This window comes from Lissotriton helveticus, chromosome 5_1 (assembly GCF_964261635.1).
Source record: "Lissotriton helveticus chromosome 5_1, aLisHel1.1, whole genome shotgun sequence".
NCBI lineage: Eukaryota > Metazoa > Chordata > Amphibia > Caudata > Salamandridae > Lissotriton > Lissotriton helveticus.
The window spans coordinates 135,143,184-135,169,001 of NC_136065.1; the positions used below are offsets into that span (position 1 = coordinate 135,143,184).

The window sequence follows — 25,818 nt, forward strand, 5'->3', positions numbered from 1 at the left end:
CATCAGCCAGGCTAGCTTGAGCTTTGGGAAGAGTGATGGCAGTATGTGCTATTGTAGTGTGCAAGTCCTTGTCAGGGACAGCATCGCTAGAATTCTGGCATTCTGCTCTGAGATATGTTGGGCTGAATCCCAGATAGCTGATATTGGACTAAACACAACTATGGATTGAATGTAGGTGGATGTATACTCTTGGAGAAGAAGCATTCTTGGCCTGGGCTCCTGTTGTTGGTACGTGGACTGAGCTCACAGATTTGCAAAAAGGAGAAAAATGGCCAATTGATGATACATATCTGTGGAACCCAATTGTTAAGCAATCAGGGCTGTGTTGTGCAAACCTGTTTTTAGAGTAGCACTAACGAACCAAAGGGCAGAAATCACTAAACCCAAGTGATGTAAAGTGTCATTAGAACGCAAGGGCAGGCCAGACCAGTCACCGGCCTCCTTGAAAAATGTAAGAAGTCAATGGCTGTTTTGCATTCATCATCATAGTTCTCAGAGGCACAGATGTAATGTTTCATGGGACCTAGAGCTAGCCATTGGTTTCATAAAAAAAATGGCTTGGAGGCCATGGTGGCAGAGTGTGCAGTATCATAAATAGCAATTAACCCCTTCGACGCTCATGACGAGCTGGGCTCGTCATGCAGTAGCCTGCTCACACGCTCATGACGAGCCCAGCTCGTCATGAATAATGGGTTTTTGTAAATCCCAGCACAGGGCTGTAAATCTCCTAGCATCGATGCGGTTAAGAGACCATGGGATTTATTCAGTATACCTGCTGATGGTTCTCCTTTGTGTCTATCTTTTGTAGCTAGATGGCTGCAATGTTAGTGATACCTTGCATCAGACTCTACCTGGAACATTGGACCTACCTATAACACGTTGTTAACCCTCCATCACAGGAATTCGAACTATAGATCCCAGATCGATCACAGTGACCATTCCAGCCAGAGAACGTAGTGGTGGCTGCTCCTGACAAATCTACCATGAGGGATTTCCTTCAGACTGCCCTTCCTCTGATTTGTACTGGATACCGTTAAGATAAAGAGGCAGAACAGGCTCGCTGATTTGATTGCAGTTCTTCAGGCACTTCAGCTTTTGGTCATGCCTCTGATTGAACAGGTATTAATGTCCTACACAAATAACACTGTGACAAAGACTTATTTGAACAGACAGGAACGCAAAATTAAGAACCCTAGGTAGAGTGGCTTTTCAGGCTCTGATATGAGCAAAGGGAAACCCATCTCTATTTTCTGATGTACACATGATGGAGGTGGACACCGTCATGAAATACGGCTTGGGTAGGTTGGTCGCCTTAATCGAAGGAGTTTTGCCTCTTCATACAGAGCTGTGAAGGTGATTGGGAGACATGGAAAGAAATTTTCACCTATGAAAACTATACTACCCTTAACAAAGTATTAGTTCCATATTACACAAGAAAGAGGGCATGGAGCTAACTGGAACCTCCTATTTGTCGTCTCTGAAAGTACCCCAATTATGTTTTTAATGCAGAACCTCAACCAATATATATATTGTCAAAAGAAATCAGGACTTGCACTTTCATACATCATGTTCTTATTGGTACATAAAGGCACACAAGATATAAGTTAATACTTTACATCCATATTTCTAAAATAAATCATGTAAAAGTGTTGGAAAATTATATTCAATTCAGTTTGTAAAGGTTTAAATTTAGGCCTTTAAAGGTGGCGAACAGCAATGCAGTCTCACACCATTCGGAATGTTACTGCTTAAAGGAAATACTGAAATTCATCACTGTAGAGCAACGAGCTACATAGAAGTTTTCTGTTCCCTGGTTCTCAGAACAACAAAAAATAAGTAAATACAACTTATGCTAATGGGATCTTTGCAACCAGGACTACATTGCCCATAATTCCCTGGGTGCTGAGTAGGCAGGGGAGCCGCGATGAGCCAAGAGGGCACAAAGTACAGCCCAGATACCAACGGCATGGGATTCAACTTCTGCTGCTAGGGGCTTCAGAACTCAGACTACATTGCCCATAACTCCCTGGGAGCTAAGGAGGTGCAAGGTAGGTGAGGGAGCCAGGAGGTGCCGAGTGGGCACATAAAGTGGAGTCCAGATACTGGAAGCGTAGGATGCGTGTAGGCGCGTGCCCACGTGCAGAAAGGCCCAACAGTGTGCCCGTCATAGTCTGTAGAAGCATAAGGGCCATCTCTTGTTGAAGTGCAAGTCTTCATGGGACTATCCTATTAGAATATGTATGTATGTATGTATGTATGTATGTATGTACATGTATTTATATAGCGCAAATCACCGACACGGTATCTAAGCGCTTGCTTAGGGAACCCGTCCTGGTATTCCCCTGTGAGATACCCCGGCAGGGTATCCACAAGGTGAAAGCCAGGCATCCCGCCGCGAGGGGCCGTAGTGGAGATTAAGCAAGCTATTGCCCAGAGTCGCAGAGTGTGACCCCGTGAGTCGAGTAGGCACCGGAGCGAGAATAATCGAGTCCGTGGAATGTTTCAGCCCGAAACCCGCCGAGGCGGGGAATCGAACCCTGGTCCACGGCCGATCTCAGCTTCCGGGTCTGCCGCCTCTAACCACTGAGCCACGCTTCTCCACTTATATGGTCTTTCCCCTCATTTTAATATTATTTGGTGCAAGGGTCGATGGACTCCCACCACTGTGGCTGCTCAGATTTTTCTGGTATCGTGTTGGAAGGAGTTGTCATGGGGAAACGGAAACTAATGGCTGCCACATATAACCCTGTCCAGCAATGCAACCCTGGAAGGGTTTTTCGCATGGGCTGGGGGGTTCATTTATTAAGATATTCAAATAGCAAGGCAGCGTATCTCTCTCACTGCAGATTCCTGGGATCAAGCATTGCCACTTGCTACCTGCCCTAACTTCCTTGTCACTAACTGGTCCTGTTGCCCTAAAATGGGTGGGCTTTGTAATGTTATTTCTGTCATGCTCTCTATTTCCGCCCTTTCCAGCTTTTCCAACTGTTCACCCTTGATGGGGCAGGCCACAGTAGCTAAAAGGGAAAAAAGGGGTACTAGTCTATGGAACCGTGATCTACTTGGTAATCTACCCAGTGTTCACCTAGCCCATGGAGACACTATAAAAGATTTTAAGAATGATATCATCACACGGATTAATGACAAGACAAAAATTACTTTGGGCATGTGTCTCGCCCCCTCTTCCCACTTATTTGCCTGTCTAGAGTCAACAGAATCGAAATTGCATGTCATTGGATCGGTTGGAGAAACAACCCAGCCGTAAATTACATATCAGGATAATATCTTTACCTCAAAGCTGACACATCCAGCAGAGTTCAGGCCACAGGCGACTGACGAGGGAAGACTAATCGGTCTGATCCCCGCCAAATGCCACCCGAGTGAGTTGGGTGTCATTGATTTAGCACAAATGGCAGTCGAGGGGGAACAGCCCCACCGCCATTGATTGTGCAGGACACCCCCTTCTTTTTGGATTTTCTTGCTGCTGCAGATAGGCCAAGTAGGGTCAAAATAGCCTCCGTTTGTAATTTACCACCAGCCGCCTGCCCATATCTCTTAGCAAATGTGCCAACACTGGCTGAAAACACAGTGGAAACTACGAGGCTTACCATTGTCAATTTATTTGCACTTAGGGTAGGGTAGGGTGGGACCTAGGGTTAAGAAATGTAAGGGCGACTGTTTACTGTCCATTTCAGGAAGCAGCACTTCGTTGGTGAACTGCTTCATTTGCTTCAGATTTTTTACCGTATAGGTCAGCTTGTCAAAAGACGTGCCACAAGGATACTGGGTTTAATGTGGAACTTGAGGGTGATTTCAATGCTCAGCTAGGAAGCCAATCGTCCTTTACTGACATGAATTTATTTGAGGGTGTGGAGTGAAGTGGCAGAATCCAGGGGCAGTTTGTTGCACCCCTGCATCTTAGAGTTTGACCTTAGTAATGCCACTGCACTTGTTGATACCTCGCAATCTGGAACCCCTAATTATGTTACAGAAAAAACCCAGTCCATGATTGAATATATTCTCTCTAGGCATCTTTTGATACGCTTAATGGAGGGAGTCTAGTATTTATAGTGACCTAATCCACCAACAATTGCTATGGCTGTCCCTAGAGGGAAACTAGCACATATGTAACAGCAACAGAAGCAGCTGCACCAGGTGCATTTAAGCCAATTTGTTTTTAAGACTATACGAAGCATCTTTATCGCCAATTTCTGCTGTATCTATGTCAACGTGCACTTCGATAGAAACTGATTGGATTGGGGAACCAATCAGCATAGCTGGGGGCAGAGCCTGCTAGAGCTCTCAGCCTATTTAATGGAGGCAAGGGCACACGCACCAGTAACAGAAGCTGCTCAAGCCTCATTTTAGCTAATTTGTTTTTAAGACTGGAGCATTTGCACATTTCTAGAATAAACTGAGCACTTTATCGCAGGTTACTGCAGTAACTAACTGTGCAAACGAGTGCTTTGATAAACACTGACTGGATTGGGGGAACTAATAAGCATAGCAATGAGCGGAGCCTGTTGGAGCTTTCAGCCCATTTAATGGAGGCAGCGGTGTGGGCGCACACAGTAGGTAAGCCATTGGCACGCCAAAGGCAAGCCAATCTGTGTCTACTCCTCAGATTACCTCAGGCACCTCTACTCGGTAAGTTCCAAATTAGATCCTACCACCTTGCAATGTCTTCTCACCCAGCCATATCAAAGGCCATACATTAGACCAGGTCTGGTCCACTGATCTCATGGTCACCCTCTGCGTGTGGTCCAATCATTACCTTATTAAATTTGCACTAACTGGCTTGATCCCTTCAAAACCCCTCCCCTGGATAGGTGCTAGAATTGTTTGCAGAAAAAAGTCCAGATTAGATTTCCACTCCTTTTGTGATACCCTGGCAACCACTCTACTCAACATAAACAATAGTACAGGCTGTCACAAGTAAGAAGTCACCAACTGGCTAATAGAAGCCAGCAATATGCATGCCCTCCTCCGAAAAACCAAAAAGGCCAGGCGTCACGATGTGTCTAAATGGTTCTCAGAAATAAAATCAGCCAAACTCAAACTCTGTTGCGCTGAGCGTACTTGGCGGAATCATTACTCACTTGACAAAGGAAGCCTTCTCACTACACCATAAAGAATATAAAAAAATTAAATTGGCAAGCTAAATCAGCCTTCTTCTCGACTAAAATCTTAAAACTTTTTGAACAAGTCAAAGGAAATCTCCGGAATTGTATCTAAATGATCAGATCCCAATAGATTGACCACTCCTATTTTACCTACTCAGAGCCTATGTGACACACTAAATTCCATCTTTACTGATAAATTCAAGACGATAAAAGATAGCATTTCACCAAGTCCCTCTTCTAACGCAACATCAACTGAAGACAGAAACTCGATCACACTGTCAGTTTCCGGCTCACAGCAAGGATTGTCTTGTGGACCTGCTGACCAAAGTTAAGTCAGAATCCCCAAATATACTTGTCCCCAAAAGATTATAAAACAGCCTTTTCCTCTTCCCAGACCTTGTTGCTGGTCCTCTTCGAGCTAGCGGCAGCCTTTGACATGGTCGACCTTGAGCTCTTGGTGGGCCGTGTCAGAGCAGTGTGCATGCAGCACACATTGCTTGACTGGATTATCTCCTTATTAAAAGCTCAATCTCAATTAGTCCGGCTGTCTCCCTTTTGTTCATCCAAGGTCCGACTACTCTTTACAATTGACAACTCCCTTAAATCGAAAGAAGCCTTCCAAAATAGGATGCTGTTCATCCGTGACTGGATGAACAGGAACCAACTAAAATTAAATTCTGACAAGACAGAGATTGTCATAACCAGCAGCAATTATGATGTGTGGAACACCTTATTCTGGCCCTCTGCGATGGGTACACCCCCCTCCGCCCGCACAGGAACTCAGTAAAGAGTGAGTTCTTATAGACAAGAATCGGTCTATGAAACCTCAAATAGGGGCAGTAACTTCTTCCTGTTTCCTGCAACATTTGCAAATACCTTACAGTCAATGCCCTCATTCAGGTTATCATCACCGTAGTCATCTGGAGGATACACTACGCAAACTCTACACCTAGGCTTTCCAAAAGGCCTCAATCGAAGACCCCAACTGGAGCAAAACCAGGCAGTCAGGTTAATGTTCCAACAGCCTAGAAATAGCCACACCACCCCCCTTATGAGATAGCAACATTGGCTGTCAGTAGAACTATGGACCGTCTAAGACTGGTTGCATAATTTTTAAATCCCTCTATAATAAAATCCCAGCCTTCATATCAGCCCTAATACAAAAATATACTCCCAATCTTAACTTTGGATCTATTAATTTGAATCTTTTTACAATCCATACGTTCAAAAAGAAGAAACTAGGCGGCTCCAGATTCTCTGTACCTGCCCTCGTATCTGGAGCTTCTTCCCACTTGAGATTAGAACTACCCCAAGATATAAGAGATTCTGGCAACTATTAAAAACATGGCTCTTCATGCAAGCTTATGACTAAAGCCATGAGCAGTGATTCTGCTACCTAAGCACCAAGAAACCGGACTGATAAAGATAATAGACGTAGGCTAGCTTGGAGAGGTACAGACCTGGCTGGGGTTCAGCGCAGGCTCTGCGTAGCTCAGCTACCCTTAATTAATAGGTTTCTTACCAGTGAATTTTTTTTTCCTAAACACAGATAATGGTTTTTTAAAACTGGGTCAAATTATCAGAACTTTATTTTACTGAAGCTGGTTAGGTTCCGGGTTAGTAGCTCTCAGTCTTGGTTTGATAGAGAATGAAGGATAGCCTGCTCCTAATTACAAAAAGCTCTCCAAGTTGACCAAAGGGATGTAAACGCTATTGTAAGGATATTGGAGCTTGGGATAAGCTAGTTACTTCCTGCAAGCTGAAAGTCACCAGGCTATTTGGGCACATCAATAATCACAAGTTAATTATCGGCCACAGGACAACATTAGTAACGCACATACGCCCGACAAATGGATTGCTCATTTTAGCAAGATTAATACCTCGGGTGACGGTGACATGAGTGGGACTGATAATGATCAACCGCCACCTACTTATTTCATGGACATTGAATTTTCGATGGACAAGGTTATGGACCAGAACCGGGACTAGATGGTGTCCAAAGGGATATATATAAACTTACTCTTGTCCCGCCTATTGCATACTACATTAATCTGGCCTGTAAAACCGGTCCACCTGGACCTGTATAATGGCCATTATTGTTCCATTGCTCCAAAGGGGAAAACATAAGAACCCCAGTCTATAGAGGAATCTGGTGCTCTCTTTAAGCTACAGTACGGCTTTAGAGCTGGGCAAGGGACAATGGAACAATACCTTCATTTGTACTCCTGATAGGAAAATACACCATAGCAAAACAAGGCTCCATTAAAAAAAAAATCATTTATGAAGCGGTCTGTGCCTTTGATAACGTGGTTAGGTCCAAACTATGGGTAATACTGGAGTTGATCAGGGGTTTGTAGGTTTTTTGAGGGGCTTACATTATGATCTGGCGGCATCTGTCAGTTATAGGGAAGAAGGGGAGCATACTGAATCATTGGGCATGGGCCGAATAGTTTGGGATGGCCGAGTACTTGCCTCTATTCTTTTCCTTTTGTATGTTAATGGGTTAGATGTTGGCCAACTGTGATATGCCAGTTATAAAGGGCAGGACCATTCATTTGCCAACATATGCGAATGATATAGTTACACTTTCCAGAACGCTAAAGGGATTTAAAACTTTGAAGGAAGGTCATTGATTTTATGGCCTTGTCGAAACTGGAAGCCAATCTCACCAACACGTTTGTAATGGCTTGTTGCTCCGGAAATCCGAAAATGCATTCCTTATTTATTGATGGTAAACCTAATATGAAAACCAGTGATTTATTTTACTTTACTTGTCACTTGGGACTCACAAGGCATCTGGTCTCCATGTATAGCTAAAGTCAAACTGCATCTTTCAAATTGTATTGGGTTTATGACTAATCTAGCCTCGTTCATAGGTAAGAAGCCAATTGTTCTCTTTCTAGATGTTTATAGGAGGAAATGTCTTCCTGTTTTAACCAACAGGTCAAGCCTGTGGGGCTATAAAAAAGTTCCTTGTTTGCAGCCTGTATAGAACAGAGTATGTTAAAGGCTTTTGGTCTCCCTCCATGTTGTCCCAGCCTAGTTTTTCACCTAGGACTTGGTCTACATTATGTGTAAAATAGCATTAATTTGGCTCCTCTTATTAAGGTGTCCAGTTTGGAGCAATCCCCATGCTTCGTTTAATAGGGAGGTTATGGAGGACTGCCAGTCCTGGGAAATGGGCTATTGAATCCCTTAGTTGGATTATATTAATGTGTACATTAATGGATAGGCAGAATATTTCAGGTGAGCTGGGAAAAGGGCACAGGTGTTGGATCAAAAAGTCTTTTTGGGACTAGGGGCAGCGGGAGTTCATCAAGGTCCAGAATCGGGGTTATGTTCTGACCCAAACCCCACGATACTTGGTGCTATACCGGGATTTTGTGGTTAGCACATGGGACAGGACAATTTTACCCAGATTTTGGCTGGGGATTATTAGAGGTCAGTTATGTTTCCCACTTGCGCAATTCAATTCTTCCTCTAATTTTTTCTGTCTGTGTGATGAATGCTCTCCGCAGAGTTTGCTCCAATTTCTTTTCTTTTTTAGATACTACCTTTGTTTTGCCAGATTATTTTTAATTCCAGTCTCGAGGGACTTATCTAAATGCAGACCTGCTCTGCTGTATTTCCAGCTGTTGTATTTAACAGTGATTTGTACTAATATCTGGTCTTTGGAAAAAATGCCTTCCCATTCAGGAAACTTTTGGCTGTTTGATTTAAGGAAAAGTGTCACTTTTGATTTTTAACACTACATTTGTATTAATATTTGAATCTTTTTAATAATGTAATATATGATTATGAAATGTTTCTGCTTTTATGATCACTACTTAATCAAATAAAGCTATTTTGATTAAAATAAATAAAAATGCCACCACACGTTTGTTTTTGCCCTGTAGGCTAGGATTCATAGCTCAGACGTTTGCGCAAGTATCCCTTATATTCTCAAATACTTGCTTCAGATTTCAAGCCTCAAGTAATTCTGGTGGCTCCTATATGCCATTGGATATTGTGATTTCCTATCCTTTGAAAGGTGGTGGCTGCTATACTGTGGGTGTTCTACCTTGCTCCTGGCCACCTTTGTCCGTTAACTCTGAATAAACTTCAAATAGTAGCTTAAATGAAACGAAGGATTAAAACGGTAGAGTTTAATTTAACATCTGGTTAGTGCAATATATGTGTGTAGTAGAGGCTCCGTATTGAAGGGCTAGTACCATCACTATGCGCGGTTTCAAACAAGGTGTGAAATGCCTAGCAGGCTCAGTACTGTAAATGGGGTTTGGTGCTCGAGTTGGCTTTGAATTGAGCTTGATCAGCTCAACAGAGGGAGTCCAGTTGGTGATGATCACACTTTGTACTCTCCATATTAAACAAGACCCTCTTTGAACCTCTAACAGAGGTTCTCTTAAGTCAGCTCCCCCTTCTTCTACGTGGAATTCACCATGGTCTGTAGGTAAAAATACGATCTCAAGTTGCATCGCCTCTTTATTTTAAAGTCTTTCAAGGCACAGTGAAATTGAATGCGGGTTGAAATTTTGTCACCTAGGTGGCTCACAGTGCTTCCTTGCTTTTGTTCGCAGATCCTTACTTTCCCCAAAAAACGTGTATTGGAAGGAGATTTGCAGGACGTTTCCACCTTTGTGATTGTTTGAGGATTTTAGTTCACATCAGAAGTGCATGAATTAAATGGCTTCTTTCTGCGGTAGAAGGGCTAACTTGAGTCATTTTGAATTGTTACTAAGGTGCAGATGTAGAGTTCAAGTGAGTAAAACAGGAGTCAATTTGAAGTAAAGCCTCTTACTAGACATAGGCTGAGGGGTCTCACTGTTTGGATAACAGCCGTTACTGAGCCTTTCCTGCTCTTCTCTCATTGCAGGTCGGAAGTGTGCAGTTGTAAAATTTGATTAACAGTAGTGTGTGATGTGGCACACATCTACATTAGGTAATAAGAAGGTCTTTTATTTGTTGCCATCTTTGTGCATTGTTACTGCGACACATTGGTGAGCTATATGTAGCCTTTTCCAAACTCTCAAAGTAAAAAACGAGAAAAGGCAATGCATCAATCTTATTACTCAGATTAAGCTTCTTGTGTCTCAGTTCTTGGAAGCCAAAGTGCTGAACATGATTGACTTGTGGAGCCAGAGAAGTACTGCTGAAGCAGCAACTCAAAAGTTGTGTTCAGATGGAGGGGATGAGTTTGGCCCAGAGACAGGTTTGTCCTCAGTTTATTTGGGGTAGGTAGCAGAGTTCCAATTTCTGAAGGCAACAACAAAACACAGAAAGTAATGACTTATGAGGGAGGCTGGATCAGAGTAATGCAATTAGAAGTAAACACCACACTACAACTCTCCACGGCAATAACCTTCATGCACACCCAGATGTCCTAACACTGGTCAAACATAAATTAATCTCCACAGGAACATTACCAAGGCCATAACAAATCAAGAACCCCCCCTTCCCAAAACACGCCCTTTTCTAGACAAATGGCAATATTTTGTCTTTAGGCTTCAACACCGGAGTCTGCCATGCCAGCCTGACGGCAAGTTGAATGAATGCCCAACTCTGCTGACACCACTTAGTTGCCCATCAAATACTTATCCACAGTCATCTTTGGAAGTACATTCATGAAAACATTGCTACAGCGCCAGATTTGGCTGCAGCATGGAGACAAGCTATGGCATCTTTGAATAATCATATATCAGTTGATGGCATCAAATCGGAGGCTCGGTTCAGTTAAAGTGCCTCTCCGATTGAAGCCAGTGAGTAGAGAACAATATGGTAATAAGTTCATAATGAGTTACATATTTTGCAAACTGCCCTGCAGTATGTTTCGCACTGTCCCCATTCTGTTCCATGAAGACATTTATATAAAGATGTATTTTTTGGAGTGTTCCGTAAAAAAAGGGCTTAGGTTACAAGACAAAGACCAACAAAAATAATCAAATGCAATTTAACAAAAACACAGAAAGTGCTCATACCATTCGCCTTCTTGAACAGTTCAACAGCATCGGGGTTCAGTGCTAGTAACTTCTGAGCAACTTCGATAAGGGACACTAAAATCTTCCTCAGCTCAGTCTGGAACTGTAAAAAGAAAACAATCCCAACACTGATATAGGTGGCAACAAAGGGTACGTCTGCTGAAGTTATGACCCCAGCCTTTTTAAATTCAAAATCCAACAAGATTACCACCACTTGTAACAGAATGCTACTGTGCCATAAGCTGCCAAGTAAACAGATTCTGACTTACATCTCTCATGTTGTGATGGGCGACAGTCCTGTCGGCATTATGGGATGAAAGGCCAGTTGTTGCTTTCACAATAGCTTCTTTATCCGGTGCTTTCTGCTCTTGTTTCCTCTATGAGCAAAGAAAAAAAAAGAAAAAAGTTATATGGACCACCTCCTTTTTGCAGGTGAGAGCTTGAGAGCGTGACAAATGCCATCATGGTCTTTGCGCATGTCCGAAAGCCAACACTCAAATTGCCTCGTAGTTACAAAAGGATTTACGAAAGAAGACAAATGGGAGGGGGTTCAAACCAAATGGGATGACACTATTGTGATCCTGTGTGGAATCACAGACAACCATAGCTTTAAAAAAGTGTTCGGCACATGCATGTGTGGTGCCGTTTAATCCATAAATAGGGATAAAGTTCCAGTTGCATCTCCACTTCAGATCTGGAATCAGTATGATGTTTATGAACTACCAATACACACAATTTAAAAATACCACCCATTCTCATCTCAAGTAGAACTAGGGTCACACCATCAGCCATGAGTTATTAATCATTCCAAAAGTTTACACTAGTTGTGTTTATAGAAACATCCAGAAGGGCACCAACATTTATAAACTTTAAAAAATATCCATCATCCTTTTACAATATTAGGAGGCTCCATGATCATCTTACAAGGCTGACTTGACATTCTGGAAAGGATCATCTCCACAAATTAAAATTATCCAAAGGCACTTTGATTAAACAACTTTATTTCTTTGTTCTGCCATAGCGGTTGAACTTGCTAATCATCAGAAATCTTGGCCATGAATTACTATCCAAATTATACATTTTGCTTCCTTTACGCAGTATACTACAAAAAGCATTTGCAATGCAATAGGTCTCGCAGCTATGCAAGTTTGAGCTACTGGCATTATTAATGGCTATGCCTTTTATTTTGGTTTTTAAAACATAAATACAAGGCATTGTCATTTACAATAGCTTAAACTCGCGTAAACGTGAGACCTATTGCATTGCAAATGCTTGTTCATAATGTGGACTCTACTTTATGTGGAAGAATGCTGTGTGTTCTCAGAAATCCCCCCAAAAAATAATCATTGCCTAAATGCAAAAATATTTTTGGGCCTCAAAAACCCACATTGCCTAAGCAGTCACTGAACTGAAGGAACCACTTGGCATGTAGATGTGCTTCTATTGAAAAAGCGGAATGCAGCCACTCACAGTCCGGGCTTTATTTGGGACGGATATCAGGTTAGCAAAACCGACTTAGAAACATGTCCCCACCGGGCCGTATGTTCAAATCATCTTACATGCAATAGTACTTTTTCATACAAAAGCCGACTCTTGTATACTGTGAACTCAGTCCCCTCTAGACATCTGAGTGAGTTTAGGTCATGCGTTGGTGTTTATAATCTACATGGCGCAAAACTCTAGAATAGAAGCTGAATGCAGCGCACGTTTCCCAAAGTGTTTGTCAGTGGCTCATTAAGCTGTTCAAAGTTCATGCACTACTGGATCCATTGCCTCTTTGCGCAGTTCACAGAGGAATGGCCACATATATGCGAACTGTGATTGTCAGTCTAAAGGGATGTGTGTAGAATGTACAAATCTGTCTACCGACAGGATGAATATAGAAGAAAATGCAATGAGTACAGGTGAGTGAATGGGTGTGGGGGGCAGTGGTGTGAAGGACATACAAGGAAGCAAGTGCATAAGTCGACAGCGAAAAGAAAGGACTAATGAGGTGTGAGATATTCAGATGGAAGATTTCAGATCGACAGGTAAAAAAAAAAAAAAGAAGATGTACATGTTTAACAGTGAGACTGCAGAGGAAAACGGTGCAAGGATGACCGGAGTGATTGACACTCTGAAAACCTTTTCAATTTCACTGACCTTTGTAACGCTTCATTTAATGTCTCATCTTTTCAAAATTGTTATTCATGTATCTAATTCTGAGGACATGCACCAGTGAAGCCAATGTGTATGGCTTGTTTTAGACATAGGTCCGTTATTGTGCGATATGTCTAGGCGCAAACATAGAAAGCTTAAAGGGGCACCAACATTTTGATCAGCTGCCACAAACTAGGAAACTGGATTTTAGTTACCATTAAATACGTAGACGGGACTCTTGGAAAGAATTCCTAGCTACACTTCTTTGGATACTGTCGTTTTCGATCCGACCCCCCCCCCCCCCTACACCTCCCTCACACACACACACATTTATTATTGCTCTTACAGTGGAGTTATAAGCCCTACATTATACATATAATTCTTAAACTCTACCATGGGAAGTTCGGGCACGGTTATCAGAGTGAGAGGGGAGGGGGAGTCACGAGGAGGATCCAACGTCATACAACTTCCAATAAAAGCAACGGAAGATTCTGGCCTAACGAAGAGCTACCACAACAACGTCAAGCACTGAAAAACATAAGTCTTTACTGGTTAACGCACCACATGGTAGTGGCCCTGTCACTTAAAGTCACTGCATGCTCCTCAGCACATCTTGTTTCCAGTACACAGGAGGGGGAGCTTGGGAGGTTTAATGCGGGTGTGTTAGCACTTACTTCAACAAGCCGCGCCAGGCATCGGGGTCCAGCTACTCCTGCCACTGTCCGGTGGAGACCTCCGCGTCCGACCTGGGGCCCTACTGCGGCCTACGAGCCGGTGGGACTGCCACTTTTTGTGGCAAGGATTGGAGGGCTGTTGCTGGGACTGACCCGCCCGGCTCCGTGTTGCTGCCCACCGAGGCAGACCGCGTTGGGCTCAGTGGGTGAGGGTGCCGGCCTTCTCTTTGGAGCAGGAAGTGGACCATGGGCCAGATGGGCTGCAGAAGCAGGCGGCCCTATGCGGGGACAGGACACGTGTACGGAGTGCACATCTCCTATCCGTACGTGTGGACGCCCTGTCCCCCTTAGGCCAAGAACCCAACAATAGGCCTCGCCAAGGCGAGCAGCGCATGCGCTGCGTCCCTAGGCGAGACCTAAAAAGAAAAACAAAACACTAGCAGCACTACATGCCTAACAATTAACAGTGAGTGAAAAGTAAAATTGAAGGATACATTTACTTGCAAACTGTCCAAATAAAACAGAAAGGCAGTACCCTTTTTGGAAGGGCCTGGAGCACCCATAGAAGAGACACTTTGAACTTGTGAATTACTCAGTCAGAAAGGTACCTAATGTAGTGAGAACTGAATGGCTGAAGGGCGTATTACAGCCTCTTGGATCCTTTCACTATCATATCAAAAATTCACTTTGAGCCACATAGGCTGATATCCAAACGTGTTCGTCATCTGGCACCAGTTGTGTAACGTATGTACACAAGTAAGCAGTATATTATTTCCAATGCTCTGGCAAATATTTTATAAAATTATTTTTACAGGCGGCACTAACTGGCAAAGAGACAATGGTTTGCATGGGCATGGAATCGAAATGTACCTTCTAGGGATGTAAATACTCGCAGAGCTCTGCAGGAGAAGCAAAAGGTGCCCCTTTCTGTGTTGGATTATATTCGGACACTTGGGGCCCCATTAGGATGGCAGGCGGTTCGCCCCCGCCAGGCCGGCGGTAGCCACCGCTGGCAGGGCGGGGGTGATCCACCCGCCATCCGTGCCGGAATGACCCCCCCGCCATATTATTATGGCTGGGGGGTCCGCGGTGGATGGAAAGACCGTCCGCTGCTTTTCCCCCCCTGGTGGGCGGAAAAGGGTTCTATATGGTAGACACCGCCAGCCATATTAGAATGGGCATTTTACAATGCCTTTAACGGGATTAAGTTGTGTCACATTTTCGTGAGGTACCTTTGCATTAAAATAAATATTTGTTTCTTTCAAACTGCTCCTGCACAACCTTCTAATACTTCCTGCCAGCCTCCACAATCAAGTGTGTAGGAAGGCACCTCAGACTTCATGATCATTAACTTGACAATTGATGCACATTTCCAAGAGCAGTGCCAATTTGGTAGTGGCTTAAAGAAATGCTTTCCGCCAGCTGATGGACAAGACCAGCCAAATACTTCTGTAAAAGCTACGGCTAAGCTTCCACAACTCCCTAGGAAGACCTGTTGGGAGTGCAAACCAAGGAATCTTTCTATCTCCTTTCCGTTACATAGGCAACTTCAGGCCTACACGGAGGGAGGTGCTGTGGGTGCAAGAATCAACAACTGAAAAAGAAATTCAGTTGAAAGAAAAACAATCTGTCACCTAGCTCATAAAAATTAACAAGCATTTGAAATGCAACAGGTCTCGCATTTACAAGAGTTAACTATTGGCATTGTAAATGACAATAGCTTAAAGTCTTGCATTGTGAATATATATATATTTTTTTTTAAGTGGAGTTTCATGGAGTGTCAGAGTGGCTTAGAGGACGCAGTGGTGCCAAGTGCATTGGTTTTGAGTAAAGTGGTGTAGAGTGCATTGGCGTAGACTGCAGTGACAGAGTGGCGCAGAGTAGATTGCAGTAGCATTGTATGGAGTGGTGCAGAATAGAGTGGCGTAGAGTGTAGTGACACAGAGTAGATTGTTTCAGAGTGGTGTGAAGTGGTGCAGGGTAGAGGGAAGTAGTGCAGGGAAGAGTTCAGTGCCTTGGAGTGGAGTGGAGTGGATTGTCAGAGTACAGCAGAGCATAGTGGCCTGTAGTGACAGATTGAAGTGTTTCAGAGTAGAGTGTTGTAGAGGGCAGTGGTGTAGAGTGGCATAGAGTGCATGACTGTAGTGGCATAGAGTCGAATGGCATAGATAACAGAAGCATAGAGTACAGTGAAGTAGAGTGTAATGTGGTATACAGTGCAGTACTGTGGCATAGAGCATAGTGCCGTAGAGTATTGCAGAATATAGTGGTGTAGAGTACTGTGGTGCAGAGTAGATTGATGTAGAATGCAGTGATGTAGAGTGCATTGGTTTGGAGTGCAGTGGCGTAGAGTGGAGTTATGCAGGGTAGAGTGGAGAGGTGCAGTGGTATAGAGTGCAGTGGCGTAGAGTGCAGTGGCGTAGAGTGGAGTTATGCAGGGTAGAGTGGTGAGGTGCAGTGGCGTGAAGTGCAGTGGCGTGAAGTGCAGTGGCGTGAAGTGCAGTGGCGTGAAGTGCAGTGGCGTGAAGTGCAGTGGCGTGAAGTGCAGTGGCGTGAAGTGCAGTGGCGTAGAATAGAGTGGCATAACGTGCAGTGTCAGAATGCAGTGGTGCAGAGTGGTTTTGAGTGCAGTGGCGTGGAGTGATTACAGAGCAGAGTGGCATAGTGTGTAATGGAGTACAGTGCAGAGAAAACTGGTATATAGTTCAGTGGGGGAGAGCACAGTGTTGTGGAGTAGTGTCACAGTGCATTGGCACAGAGTAGGGTGGTGTGGAATAGAGTAGCATACAGTGCAATGGTGTGGAATGGCATAGAGTAGAATGTTGTGGAGCAAAGTGGTGTTAAGTGCAGTGGTGCAGAGCGCATTTGCTTACAATATAGTGGAGTTGAGTGGCGTTGAAAGCAGTTTCGCAGAGTACTGTGGTGCACCGTAGAATAGAGTGGGGCAGAGTGCAATGGTGTAGAGTATAGTGGAGTAAAGGTGGGGGTGTCGAGTAAAGGTGGGGGTGTCGAGTAAAGGTGGGGGTGTCGAGTAAAGGTGGGGGTGTCGAGTAAAGGTGGGGTGTCGAGTAAAGGTGGGGGTGTCGAGTAAAGGTGGGGGTGTCGAGTAAAGGTGGGGGTGTCGAGTAAAGGTGGGGGTGTCGAGTAAAAGAGGGGGTGTCGAGTAAAGGAGGGGGTGTCGAGTAAAGGAGGGGGTGTCGAGTAAAGGAGGGGGTGTCGAGTAAAGGAGGGGGTGTCGAGTAAAGGAGGGGGTGTCGAGTAAAGGGGGTCGAGTGCATTGGCGCAGAGCAGAGTGGCGTACTGTTGAGTGGTGCAGGGTAAACTGATGTGGAGTGGCATACAGTGGAGTAGGGTGGTACAGAATTCAGTAGCATAGAGTAGATTGTTTCAGAGTAGAGTGAAGTGGCGTAGAGAGGAAGGCTGCTGGGTGGTGTGCAGTGCTGTAGATGCAGTGGTGCAGAGTAGATTAGAGTGGGTTACAGTAGATTGACGTACATTGCAGTGGGGTAAAATGGAGTGGCATAGATTGCAGTGATTGCACAGTAGAGTGGCATAGAGTGTAGTGGCGTATAGTGCATTGGTTAGGGTGCAGTAGGGTGCAGTGGCGGAGAGTGCAGTATTGCAGAGTAGAGTATCATAGAAAAAAGAAGGGCAGAGAGGTGTGGCGTGCATTAGCGTAGAGTAGAGTGGTGTTGAGAGCAATGCATAAATTACAGTGGTGCAGAGCAGAATAGAGTGCCGTAGAGTGCAGTGGCGTAGAATGTTGCAGAGTTGAGCATAGCGGCGTAGAGTACAGAGTAGATTGGAGTAGTGAGCTGTGGTGTAGTGTGCACTGATTTTGAGTAAACTGCTGCAGAGCACATTGGCGTAGAGTGCAGTAGTGTGGAGCGCAGTGGTTAGAGTAGAGTGGCATTGAGTGCAGTGGTGTACAGTGTAGAGTAGATATGCATAGAGTCGAGATTGCAGTAGCAGAGTGCAGTAGCGTAGAATGGAGTGGCACAGAGTAGAGTGGCATACAGTGCGGTGGCTTAGTGTGGAGTGGCGTTGACTGTATTGGAGTGGTGCACAGTAGAGGACAGTGGGCGGGAGTGGTGCAGAGTAGAGTGGCGTAAAGTGGAGTATGCATGGTGTGGTAGTGCAGGTAACACATTTTCAATTGAAATGACCATTACATTTGCAGACATACAGTTTCACTGATAAACCTATACAGCGCACAAACGATTAAGCGTGGAAATGTGATCACTAAGTGTATTAATTTGTTTTGACCTTATTAAAATATTTGTTTCAACCACACTTCAGAACTACCAAAAATGTGCTTCATTTGAGCTTTTCTAGTTCGGATATATTATGAAATATCTGAACAGGTAATTTACACACATTTTGAAAAAACATAACATCCTACATAATTATCTCTCACATGGGTAATAAGCAGGATAGCCACATAAATCCTCTCACTTTGAAATCAGGAAGAAAAGTAAACACCAAGCTCCCTTGGAAGATAGAGCCTGACGTTTTACCTCTGCCCCTGAATGCACAGCAAATGTGACACGATAACAAGATGTAAAGACTTGTTTACAGAAAGGAGCACTGGTTTAAAAAGTACAAGGGGTCATTGTAAACATGCTTTGCTCCACAGAAGGTACAAACTCATGCTGGACCGCCTAAAACAAATAAATCCAGCAAACAGAAAACAAGCAACTATGAAATACGAACCATAAAGCCAATGGTAAGCAATGGGCGGAATGCATTTCCAGGGAAGATTTCTACCTAGAAAATGCCTTCAGGTTACAGTACTCCTAACAAAATCTCGTAGCTGTTGGCAATTTCTAGACCAAATCTGGACAAATCGCCTATGTGTGCTAATCCAAAATAGCTTGCATGTTATCACCCACTATTTGCAATGCTGCTTAAAGACACAAAAGTTCTCAAACATGCGAAGCAAATGTTAATTTTTGCACCAGACATAAAATGAAGGGTTAAGTGTTGAAATGGACTTTTTAAAGGGGACCATAGGAAATGTTAGTCCAACTTGCAAGAGTATACAGTCAGACAGGCCATGAGGGGAGGGTTTGCCCAGATGAACAAAGTTATGTTTGGACTAAAAACCTTTTTTTATAGAGCACAATTTTTTCGAGTCGTAGTGGTCTCTAATCTGAATCTGATGAAATCTCTGTAAAGTCTTAAGAGCTCCTCTTGAAGCCACCAGGAATAGGAATGAAGAGGAGAAAAAAGTCTCCAGGTGGAGAAAATATTTCGCTGCCAGCTCTCTGGCTGCAAGCTTACCAGGTAGAGTGGACAGAATCCGCCAGTCAGTTCCTATAGTGCAGAGCTCATAGGAATCAAATCTATTCAGAGGGTGATGGGCACAGGATGAGATTGAGGAAGGAACGAGGGTCCAAATAGGTCTTCCTAGGAATAGTTTCCACAGAGATGAAAATGCTATGAGGGGGAACGGGAAACCAAATGAAGCAGATCGATCACTATTTGCCAGATAGACTTGTATTTGGTGGAACTGGGATCTCAAAAATAGCAGGTGGTGTTTGTACCCTACAACCCAGAAAGTGTGGGAGTTCAACAATTTAGAGTTTTCTTCAGGCTGCGTGCCTCGTGATCAAGCACCACTTGATCACGGTTTGCATTCACTTTTGTAATAATTCTGGCACAAGCTCTGAGCAACAATAGAGGGAGTAGATCTTCAACACGGTTACTGGGCAGGTGTTGTCTCAACAGAACTTTCAATATGTTCTGCCAGCTCATTAAAGGGGTCTGGACTGATCACACTGAAATAGCAGAAGGTTCACAAGGAAGAATAAAGACAACCTGGAGGGGAACCACCACTTTTTACAGTAATAACTGGTTCTGCCCTGAAGATGCATTCAAAGCATACATGTAAGACCTGTGCACCATAGCTATAATAGGCTGACTTCAGGAACATAGTCCATACATGGTTAGAAAAGAGTAGGCAATAGTTACACTCAACTAGGGGACAAAGATGCACTTTGGGTGCTCTATATGACCAGCAGCATAGGGGGATTTGTTCGTAAATTAAATTAAATCATGCAACACCTCCAATGGACTCAATCAAACAGTAAAGTCGACTAGTGAAGGCATTACAAGGGAGGGCACCACAAGTTAAAATAGCAGAAGGGGGACACAGCAGATCATGTCATACAACAATATATATTGCTTCTATGCACATTGACTGCTGTACAACTTTCACAACCCCGAATCAACCTAGGTTTAGCTGGTAGAGATTTTTCACCAGGAATCGTGAACTTTCTTAATTTTCGAACATTGGGAGATAATGGGGCCACTGGGCCTAAGGATACTGATAGATTATTCAGTCCATATACCGCATTGCTAATAATAGTACTTTAAAGGGCTGCATAGGCTTGAAAGGTTAATGAAAGAAAGGTGAAGCAGGCTGGTAAATTGTTAGACTTAAAGGATTCACTCATAAGGTATAGTATATCAGAAAATAAGCTACATTGATGTTATTAAATTCAAAATACAGCCACAAGCTAAGTAGGTAAATTCTTGTGAAGTTATTATTCATGAAGTTGCAGGCTCATAACATTTTCAGGATTTTTCTGACATGACTGAGGTTGAGGATCTCCTACCACATGTGAAGTTAAATGCTTAATAGTTTTGTATTCAACGACATAAAAATTACTTCACCCAAGGAGGACTGCGGTGGACAGTATTACATACTATGTGAATGCCAAGCAAGTACAGTGTTTAGGTAGTAACTCCGTTCATCACTATTTAAGTGCCTTGTTAAGAAACACAATGAAGAGATCTATGGCGAGTTACACCCGGTACCGACATTTAATGAACAAAATAACGTATGGATGTTCAAATTGGTATTCATATGGTGTTTCAGCACTACCTATCTCTCTTTTGCATGAACTTGTAAAAAACAGTCTGGTCAAGAGAGCTCCAGAGAGAGTTAGGCTTTCATGTCAAATTAACACAGTGCGAGTTCTACATACCAAATGAGAAAGCTGGTGAAAAACAAGCTTGAAATAACTTGATTTTCCAAGTCAAATACTATGATGGCGAAAGAAAGGACCACTAATTATGCTCAGGTATCCAAAAGCTGCGCTACACTGCTCCTGCTCTAGTAAACTTAGTCACCCTGAAGGATTCAAACACCACATCACCAAATGAATGTTCTGCTATGCGGCTGACAGCCTCTGTTAGCCTCAATCAGCTCAAGACCTACTATCACGCAGGCCCTCATCTCCAGCCTACTGGACTACTGCAATGCTCTCTGTGCAGGAATCACAAATCATCTCCTCTGACTACAGACGACACAGAATGCTGCAGCTAGACTCATCCTGGATCTCCCTAAATGAATCCACTTTACCCCCTACCTCAGGGAACTCCACTTTCTCCCAAATATGCCAGTTCAAGCGCATGACCCACGCATACAAGACCCTAATCAACTGCAGATCCGCCTACTTTAACCGCTGCCTAAACTTCCGCCAGCCCACCAGACACTTCTGCGACCCTTTCTCTAAACCTTACTCCCACATCAGCTGAAGCAGGTGGAGAGGTCAATCCTTCTACCTAGCAGCAAAGACATGGAATCAGCTACCCTTTAATCCACGTTTCTTCCCATCTCTTCCGGAGTGCCAAAAGACCCTGAAGACCTGGCTATTTGGCTACTCAACTGGACCCTGCCAGCGCCTGCATACCCTCAAGGATGACTAGAAATGCTCTACAAATCTACTGATTGAACCTCTCTATTCAATTCCTCATTATTAGACCTGGCATACTCGAAATGGCATTCCCCCAAACATTTTGCCTTCACCCTTCCTGCTTTGCTGAATTCGTTTTTGTTGGCTTTAGGACTCTGTGCACTTTACCACTGCTAACCAGTGGTAAAGTACTTCTGCTCTGTCCTTCAAACCTGCTAAAACTGGACTACACCTATTTCGCACATTTTGATCTACTTGTAAGCACCAAATGATAGTCCATTTAGCTAGGGCCTGCAGCACTCATTGTGCAACCCACAAAGTAGCCATTTTAAATATGTCTCAGGCCTGCCAATGCAGCCTGGACTGCAGTTTTAAAATTCCATTTTGACCTGGCAAATAATTCCTTTTGCCTGGCCTGAACCTTCAGTTTTAATACTTATACGTTACCCCTAAAGTAGTCCCTAAAGGCTCACAGGACAGGGTTCACGGTATTTAAAGCATAGGACATGTATACTTAAGTTATACATGTACTAGGAGTGAAACACTCCAAAAGTCGTGCTTCACCGTTGTAAGGCTTATCTCTCAAATTGACCAACTATGGGATGTCTTATTACATTTAATACGGGCTAACTTTGGATTGGGAGCAGATTGAGACATGTTGTTTAGACTCAAATGAATTGTAATTTAAAATCCTCTTTAATGGTAAAATCAGAGTTTAAGTCACAATAAAGGTGTGGATAGGATGGGCCATCCTGGCAGAATGACTGGGAGTAGCTTTGTCCGACCTTACTCACACTTCAAAAGGGTTTGCATCATCCATGCACAAAGAACTTCTGCCCCCTGTCTTGTCACTCCCAGACAGTTTGGAGCCCTGTAGGAGGAAGGGGAAGAACTTTCAAGAACCAGAAGTGACGGTAGGACAGGAAGCCCACCTCCACGCAAAAAAGCTGGCACCAGACATAAATGTTGGACCTCAAGAGCCACTCTCCAGAACACTCCTGGTCCTTTGGAAATTAGAGAAAACGGACTGCCCTGCTGTCTGAGAAGAAAAGACTAGACCTGCTTGCTTAAATCCCAGGCTAACTAGAGTGACTTCAGCGGTCAACTGCCCAGCTGACCTCCTGCAACTGGACCTGCTTGAGCTTCTGTGGAAGAAGAGGTAAAAATAGTGAAGTTTGGGTTCCTCGAAACTAGTCTGTTTGCGTCAAGACTGAGCCCCCACTACGACAGACAATGCGAAGCACCAGTGAAACCTGTTCTTTGCACGGACAACTGTCCGTGGCAACTGAAGATCTGCACTTCTCGCTATAGCACCAACAGCCCACGACAACTGCCATCATGAAGCTACAGCAACAACGGTCTGCAAAGCTTGACTGGGGCTTCGCACTACAGTAACCACGGTCCGAGATACCCGACCAGCTCTTTGCACTACATGGATGACCAACCGCCACCCTCAATCTCCGCCCGCATCCTCCTCCACTGCAAACGTAACTCTTTGTGGCAGACTTGAAGGTAACTTTTCAGCTGGACTAATCTAATCCCTGTATCGAGGGGAGTCTGAACTTGAGACTTTTCCCCAGTCTAGTGTTGCAACCAGAGGACTGCGAGTGGCACTTTGTGCTTTTGGGCACAATTTTCACTAAAAACTCTAAAACTAAATATCGATGGTTCTACTTTTGGATTTTTGTCATTCTGATATCATTTTAATTATTATCAAATAAATCTATTTTCCTAAATTGGTTTGAGATATTTCTTGTGCTCTGTTGTCACATTATTACTGTTTGGGGACTGCATAAATACTTTACCCATTGCCTCTAAGTTAAGCCCGACTGCTTCTGTGCAAAGCTACCAGAGGGTTAATCACATATTAATTTAATGACGTTCACCCTGATAAGGATTGTGATTGTTACCTTAATGGGGCGTGCACTTCCCTCAACCAATAACCTAATTTCTTACACTCATATATGGATCTGAAATCTGGATTTGTAAAAGCTGTGATCTCCTTTTCTCGGGAGTCATTTAGCAGCACACCCACAGATGCAACAATCACACTCACCCCACCATGTTGGGCAACTGAGGACCCATTTCCAAAATTGTCCACACGAAAAGCCAGATTCTTTAATCTGACTCACTCTAATCAACTAAGAAAAGCTTACAACTGTTTGTAAAGTCGTCTTTGTGTACCGAAGTCATTTCCATTCTTGATAATGGCAAAGTGGGAGCTATTCAAGCACCAAATAATAAAAATGCTATAATGCCCCTTTAAGTTAAGATTTACAGAGTTATTTTTTCTTCTGCTCTGGTCTCTTATCTGTGGTCTCATCTATTGCTGTGATCTAGAATGAGAGCTGGTGTTTTTCATTTATGCTATTGTTCTTCTGAATTATCTGCAACTACTACGGCTTTACATGCTGAGCTCAGCGGAGGCCCTCTACGAACGTACAGGGTGCATTGAAGAGTCTGGACAACTGGAATGTCCTACTGCAGTTAATAGTAGTTCTCAATAGCACAAGAAGCACTGCAAACAGAAATAGGTATTGGTGCTAGCTTTTTTGCTTTGCCAATGCTAGTTTTGTTTTGGCAATTTTTGGTGGGGTATGAAAAAAATAACTTTTTACAAAGTTTGTAAAACGTTATTACTGGTGAGCTAATGGACCCTCAACAATATATAATAAAATATATGAACTAAAGTAAAAAAACAAATTAGGTCTGAACAAGTGCATTTGCACTAGAAGTTCCTGGCACTGAAGAGAATGATCTGTGTCGAGGTGTTCCATGTGAAAGAGAAGAATACTGTCACAGTGAAGCTGTACAACTGCTTTAGTGACCATAACTCACTGCCCCATGCTGCAGTAGGCGAAAGAAAAACTTGAATGACAAATAAAGAGCAATGGAATAATAAGGCTGGATGAAAACCCCTATAAATATGTACATCATTTTAGTAAAATAAAAAGGTCTTGGCTAACACCGGCCCTAAAAATGAGACCAGGGCCAGTAATGAGCTGGCGATTATACTTTTATACTGTGGTCATAAGCACCGCCCATAGCATGGGGAGGTCTATTGGTCTGCCTGACAGAAACAAAGTAGCATTTTAACTTTCAAAAAGCATTTAGCACAAATAAATACAATTACATACATACCTCCTAGCAATGGTGTACTTAAGGGTTACCTCATAGGAGTCCTTCAAATATACGTGTTCTCCATACCACAACCACAAAGGACTATATATAGATCAACTGTTTATCAAGCCAAACATAAACGTCATTGGAGGAAACTGGAGGATAAAAAACATTTCAGTACTGGTGTACTTTAATAATTTCACTTCTATTAAAATGCACAGTGGGTCAAGGTTTATTCAGCAGTTTCATATAAAAAGTGCTTTCTTGTACACATGACCTGTGCAAGCCCCACTCGTCACCAGTGTGGCGGTAATAGAAGAGCAAATGGTTAGGGTTTCATACAACAGAAAAGAAGTGCAGGGGCATAACAGGACAGGAGACGCCCACAAATACATGTATATTCAAGCAACAAATCTGGGGGGTTGCCAATAGTGAAATACGATCCATTAAGGGAAAGAGTATGAAAAAGTTTTGCATGTTGTGTTTGTTAACTTTGTGGCATAGAGCGTCACACTTTTAGGGGAGTTCAATCTCTCCATTACTTTCTCATGCAGATTCTAACCACAACTGCATTATTTTTAAATACATTTGACCAGGGTTGTAAAATCAGTTGACTGGATTCGTTCATATGTTAACAATAAATATCTATTTTTGGTTTCCCGTGATTCGAGGAGAGTGTGGTAATTATACAAGAGGCTCTTACACTTCAACTTGTTCACCGGTCACAAGCACAGCTGGTCACATGGCACACATTTACGCCTTTTGTCAAACTATTGAAGAAAAGATCAATTAACTTACTTTTTCTTCTGCTGAGACTTCAGTCATTTTAGGAGGGGGTGGGGGAGCCCGCTTTTTTATCAACAACAAGACATCTGGTATTATAAAAACAAAAAAGGTAGAGGAAATGAGTTGTACACAGCTAACTACTTTTCAGGTAAATTCCATTGTAAACAAGCATTTGCAATGCAATAGGTCTCGCATTAGGAAAGTTTGAGCTATTGGTATTGTAAATGACACATTTTTTATTTATGTGCAGGCGGAGCTGTGCAAGGAAGGGAGCAGTCCACTGATAAGATCCGTGGAT

General features: G+C 43.4%; 1 protein-coding gene across 1 annotated transcript in view; it reads right to left on the bottom strand.

The window, feature by feature from the left end:
- The window catches only part of UBAC1 (UBA domain containing 1), a 188,447-nt gene that overhangs the window by 90,406 nt on the left and 72,223 nt on the right, over positions 1 to 25,818 (bottom strand). The window contains exons 3-5 of the mRNA XM_078641884.1: positions 25,533 to 25,606; positions 11,368 to 11,475; positions 11,099 to 11,201 (exon numbers count right to left, since the gene is read on the bottom strand). Of these exons, the coding sequence (XP_078498010.1) occupies positions 11,099 to 11,201; positions 11,368 to 11,475; positions 25,533 to 25,606 (285 nt within the window). The remainder of the gene's footprint in view (positions 1 to 11,098; positions 11,202 to 11,367; positions 11,476 to 25,532; positions 25,607 to 25,818) is intronic.